This window comes from Muntiacus reevesi, chromosome 18, assembly GCF_963930625.1.
Source record: "Muntiacus reevesi chromosome 18, mMunRee1.1, whole genome shotgun sequence".
NCBI lineage: Eukaryota > Metazoa > Chordata > Mammalia > Artiodactyla > Cervidae > Muntiacus > Muntiacus reevesi.
Window position 1 is genome coordinate 12019002 of NC_089266.1, and position 5564 is coordinate 12024565.

The 5564-nt window shown below is 55.6% G+C and overlaps 1 protein-coding gene across 1 annotated transcript; it reads right to left on the minus strand.

Annotated features, from left to right (window-relative positions):
• Positions 1–302: 302 nt before the first annotated feature.
• On the minus strand, positions 303–2592 carry MYADML2 (myeloid associated differentiation marker like 2). Its single transcript, XM_065910762.1, has one exon. It carries the CDS (start codon positions 2454–2456, stop codon positions 1533–1535), a length of 924 nt encoding a protein of 307 aa, XP_065766834.1. The 5' UTR covers positions 2457–2592; the 3' UTR covers positions 303–1532.
• Positions 2593–5564: the final 2972 nt, after the last annotated feature.

Genomic DNA, 5564 nt, shown 5'->3' on the forward strand with positions numbered 1-5564 from the left:
GAGTGTAGTGGCCCCTCTGCCCACTGCCATGCCCAGGACCCCTGGAAACCCCCGTGGTGGTGGCGAGTGCTGAGAACTCCCCACCCCCATCTTCCCCTTGTTGTCGCCCACTACTTCCTGAGGAGACTGCCCTCCCACCACCCAGTATCTCAGTGCCCCCCCTCCCCCGCAGCTGCCTCCTTCCTCAACCAGGTCTGGTCTAGGCTCTTCTCTGGGAACATTCTGGCAGATGGCCCAGGAGATGCAGGTGGCCACCACCCCCTCTGGCTATCACCCGCTTAGTAGAAACTACTCCGTGCAAATCAGCGTTGGTGTTTATTTCCTGCTCAAGGCCATGGGCCAGGCTATGGGCTGAGCGGCTACTGTGCTTGGGCAGCTAGTAGTCTGCTCCAAGCTGGCCCAGTCTGGGCCCTTGAGTGGGAGAAGCTGGCTGGAGCGTGGAGGGCAGTGACCCCAGCAGGCCCTGGTAGACAGCGACCAGGCAAAGGAACTCTTGAGCGGAGGTCGTTGGTCTGTGAGCTCCAGAGTACCAGCGCCTGGTACCCAGGTTCGTGTCTCAGTGGCTGCCCCAAGCTGGTCCTCCTCTGGATCAGGGCTGCCCCAGGCCAGGCCCCCCGGGTCCTTGGCAGGTACGGCAGGAGCTGCTACATCGGGGTAGACGCTGGGGGCTCGGTGGTGGCTCCCTGGTGGGTGAGAACCTATTGTCTTCCTAGCATGCTGTGCCCTTAGCAGTGTTGCTGGCCCCTATGGGTCCCTCCAAGCCTACGTTGCCTCTAACTTGCTAAGGCTGCCCTATGCGACCACGCTAGAGTCCTTGCTCGGCTTCTGAGGCTGTGGCCACTCAGAGGTGGGCAAGGCGGGGTCCTAGTTCCCGGCTCCTTCTCCACGTATGGGCACAGATACCCCAGCAGGAGGGCATCTGCCTGGATCTTTCCAGGGTTCCAAAAATTGCCCCCTTAAGGCTAGAGGAAGTGCTGGCTTCCCACACCCGTCCGCTGACCTGGCTCTGGCCCTCTCCTGGGTTCCCTTCTGACCCCTTCCCACACCTCTGGGAATTGTCACTTTTCAACTCTACTTAGGTGACTCAACCCAGACGTGGTCTCCAGACACTGATGGGCTTTTGGGCCAACTTTGTAATCCTGGTCTAAAGGTCCCCATCTGCATGGTGGGTCACAGGAGTGCCTGTTTCAAAGGCTTCTCATGTGTTACAGGGGCCAGCACTGAGGGAGGGCGTGCCAGGAAATGGAGAGAGATGGAAAGAGAGAGAGAGACAGAGAGATAGAGTGGGAGTTGCCTGGTGAGACTCCTCCCCCATGACCTGTTCACGGTCTCCTGCCCTCCCTGCCCCTCTGTCCCCTCTCTGTGCCTCCCTGAGCTGCACTGCCGAGCACTGCCAGAAGCCCTGCCATGGCTCTCTTGGCCGCCTCCCTCCAGTTCGTCCTCAGGGGTCTGCATTCACCTGGGTTTTCTCATGGTGCCTGAGCCTGAGCCCCTGGAGAGCAGAGGTGGGTGGGCTGCTGCCACCTGTTATGCTAGAAGGTGGGCACGAAGCGGATCCTCTGGGAGTAGGCCAGGTCAGCGACGTAGAGGAGCAGGTTGATGTAAGTGAAGGTGGCCACCACCAGCTGGCTGTCCCAGGGGCAGCTGCCCTTTGGGCAGTTGGGGGGCCGCCCAGGCTCACCGTACTTGGGGTCGAAGCAGAAGACAGGCCAGATCACTGCAGCGCTGAGGTAGAGGAGCACGGCCAGGAAGGTGTACACCACCACCACACGGTCGAAAGGGCAGCCCAGGCCCCCCGTGTGGCCCAGCACACTCAGGACCACCACCACCACCGTGGCCAGGAAGCAAAGGCTGTAGACGGCCACACACCACTGGGTGGCCACGTAGCGCCCATAGTGGCTATCATGGACCAGCGCCCCGAATATGATGCAGGCCACGAAGGCCTGGACGATCTTGAGGAGGCCTGACACTGTGGCCATGTAGCTGGCCACCTGGCCTGGCCGCGCCCGGGTCAGGGCCACCTCCGTAGCGTAGGCCAGGAAGAGGAGCCCGGCGAAGACGCTGGCTGCCAGGCGGAAGTTCCTGGCTGTGCAGCCCTCAGGCTCGGGCGGACACTCCAGCCGGCTGAAGTACAGTGGGTAGATGACCGCCGCCGTAGCGGACAGCAGCGTGGCGAGCATGGCGAAGGCCGCCGTGAAGTTTCCCCAGGACAGGCGCAGACAGCCGTGTAGCCGGGTGAACTCGCAGGCCACCACCAAGGCGGAGAGCGCGAAGCAGAAGCCCCAGGCTGACACGCAGAAGGTGCCCTGGACGCCCGAGAAGCCGCCCCGGTGGGCCACCAGGCTGAAGGTGGTGCAGCCGAAGACCAGCTGCAGCACGCGGGCCGTGCCCACGGGAGACGTCACGGCACCCAGGTGCAGGTAGCCGCCCCCGGGGGGCTCCATGGTGCTGCCCATGTGGCCGGCTGCGTCCTTGCCTCACACAGTGCCCGGAAACCCTGGGGTCTCTCTCGGCTCCGTCTCCTGCGGCAGTGGCAGGTGCTGGCAGCCTGCAGTGGCGGTGACGCCGCCAGTGACATTGCAGCAGAGCAGCCTCTCTGCCGCCTGTGTGTGTAGGGGGGGCCGAGGCCCCCCCAGCGCTATAAATAGGTGACCGGGATCAGAGCCTCGGAATAGCAGCCTGAGTGCCTGTCCCCATCCTGGAGGGACATCTGACCCTTGCGTCCCGCCAAGCCCCGGCCAGTACCATTAACCCCTTGGCTGCTGGCACCGCCTCCACCTCCAAAGCACCTGCTTCTGTCGGTCAGTCAGTTCCGCTGCCCAGGGGAGGGGGGAAGGGAAAAGAGCAGCAGGGACCGGGTGCCCCAGCTCGAGCAGCCTCTGCGGCTCTGCTGGGGGCGGGGCACAGAGAGAAGAGGGCAGCAGCCACTCTGGAGGCAGCGATCTGTCTGGGAGGCCCGCGGCACTTGGTTCAGCGCTGGGATGGTTTCAGGACCCCATTGTCGTCATCCCTCAGCCCACGCTCAGCTCTGATTCCTGGGAGGCGGTGGGGAAGGGGAATGGAAACCCTGAGACCCTTTGCCCTCCTCCCAAAGGTGCCCACCCTCATTCTCGTCACCCTGACCTGGGGGCTGAGTTTTAGCTTTTATTTGTGGGGATTATAATGGAACTTTTTACTTGATCCTCCTAGTCATGTAAACACCTAGGAAAAACTCAACTCTCCCATTTTTAGCCTAACATATTAACAGTAGGGACTTCCTTGGTGGTCCAGTGGCTAAGACTCTGTGGCCTCCTCAATGTAGGGGCCCGGGTTTGATCCCTGGTCAGGGAACTAGCTCCCACACACCACAGCCAAGAGTTCGCGTGCCACAACTAAAGATCTTGCTTGCTGCAACCAGACCTAGGGCAGCGCAGCCAAATAAATATTACAATAAAATAAAATATTAAAAATATATGAAATGTTTTTGAAAAGGAAAAAAACCTTTTTTGACTGTGAAAGTAGTTTTTGTTCAGGCCCAATCAACACATGAAAAGTGTAATTAATTTGCCTAGTATTCTATCACCTGTGTTCAGTGCCTAAATATTGGCTTTCTATTAGGTATTATAAGTTATCTAGAGATGATGCAAAATATTGAGGAGGGGACTTACCTGGTGGTCAATTGATTAGAACTTGGCACTTTCACTCTCATATCCTGGGTTCAGTCCCTGGTTGGGGAATTAAATCCTGAAAGCCATCAGGTGTGGCCAATAAATAAATAAATAAGAATAAAGTGTATGAGAGGATGTGCATAATATTATGCCGTTTTATACAAGGGACATGGGTATCAGTGGATTTTGGTATCCTGGTGGTGGGAGTGACGGGGGGGGTGGTCCTAGAACCTATCCCTTCTGACACAGAGAGACAATTCTGAGTACAGTCTTATGTGTATTTCCCCCAACTTTTCATTTAGAAAATTTTCAGATTTACAGACAAGTTTCAAAATAGCACAATTAACACATGTCTTTCACCCAGATTCAAGAATTATTAATATTTTGCCCTGTTCATGCTGTTTCTCCTCCTCCATTAATAATAATAACATTAATTCTGGCAATGTGACAATTCTCCGCTAGATACTTCCATGGACACCTAAGAGCGAGGCCGTTCTCCTACAGAACCTGAACTCAGTGGCCACACTTGGGAACTTGAAGAATGATCACCTAATATACACAGTCATGGGCTTCCCTGGTGACTCCGTCGGTAAAGAATCCGGCTGCAATACGGGAGACCTGGGTTTGATCCCTGGGTTGGGAAGATCCCCTGAAGGAGGAAATGGCAACCCACTCCAGTATTCTTGCCTGGAGAATCCCCATGGACAGAGGAGCCTGATGGGCTACTGTCCATGGGGTTGTGAAGAGTTGGACACGGCTGAGCGATTAAACACATAATACACAGTCTTTCAGTTTTCCCCACCTGTCCTGAAAATACACCTTATAGCATTTAAAGTTTTTGTGCCAGGATTTAAGTGCAATTATACATTGCATTTGGCCGTCATGTCTCTAACTTTCCTTTATTCTAGAATAGTCTCTATTTTTTTTTTATATTTCATAACACTGATTTTTAAAAAATGTCCCAGCTGGCAGCTTTATTGGTGGTCTTTCAGTGTGTTCTGTCCGTTTGCTCATGTTTAGATCCCAGTTAAATGCCCTTGGCAGGAAAACCATGCGGGAGATGTCACCTGTCAGGAGAATTGTGATGGCTATACATCCAGAGTAAGAAGTTTGACCATCTTTTGGGGTGGTGTCCATGTTTCGTGCCCCTGTGATTCTCCCAAGGCATCCTGACATCCCTTTATGCTTCTTATGGGCGGCGATCTCCATGAACACACTCCCCCTTTAAAAGTAGAATTGTGGTGGTCATCTGACAACATGTTTGTTGGCAGTGTTTCCAGAGCAGTTAACAGGACTGTAAACACAGGATTCCTTTTGCTGTTCGGAGGGTTGGCAGGCCCTCCAAGACAGTGATTGGACACTGCAGTGGAGTGGAGTGGGCAGTAAGGTCTCACCAGCCAAACTTTTTATGGAGCCCCTTAGGAAAGATAACCTGCCTTCTCTCTCCAGGCATCTGCAGCACGTGCTCCTGACCCTGGACAAGGGAATGAGGGGAGCATGGGGCCTTAGGCTTCAGGGGTACAGACAAGCTGGTTCCAGACCCTTCTGCCCCATGATCAGAGAAACCTGGAAGGAAGTCTTGCACAGAGCGGACGGTTTAGTTTATCTCAGAAGCAGACGTGTGCCAACTTCAGTCCAAGTTCGTAGCTCAGCGAATCCTAACAGTGAACATGCCCACATTTCTCGACCACACAAACAGTCCTGGGGCATCAGCCTCGCAGTGCTCTCGGCCCCTGCTTCCATTCCCTTCACACCCTCAACCAAAGGGATTCAGCTTGTAGAACCTGAAGCCTTGGGCGCTTCGGGGTGTCCCCAGGTGCTCAGGGATACCAGCACACCTGTGCAGGTAGGAGGCAGCCTCTCAGGCGCTCTCTGGCCGGTGTGATTAGGGGGACAGGCAACTGACAGCAGCCTTCT

What these genes read in the sequence shown, in the direction of transcription:
- MYADML2 (XM_065910762.1), bottom strand. Translation starts at nt 2,456, where the DNA reads ATGGGCAGCACCATGGAGCCCCCCGGGGGCGGCTACCTGCACCTGGGT.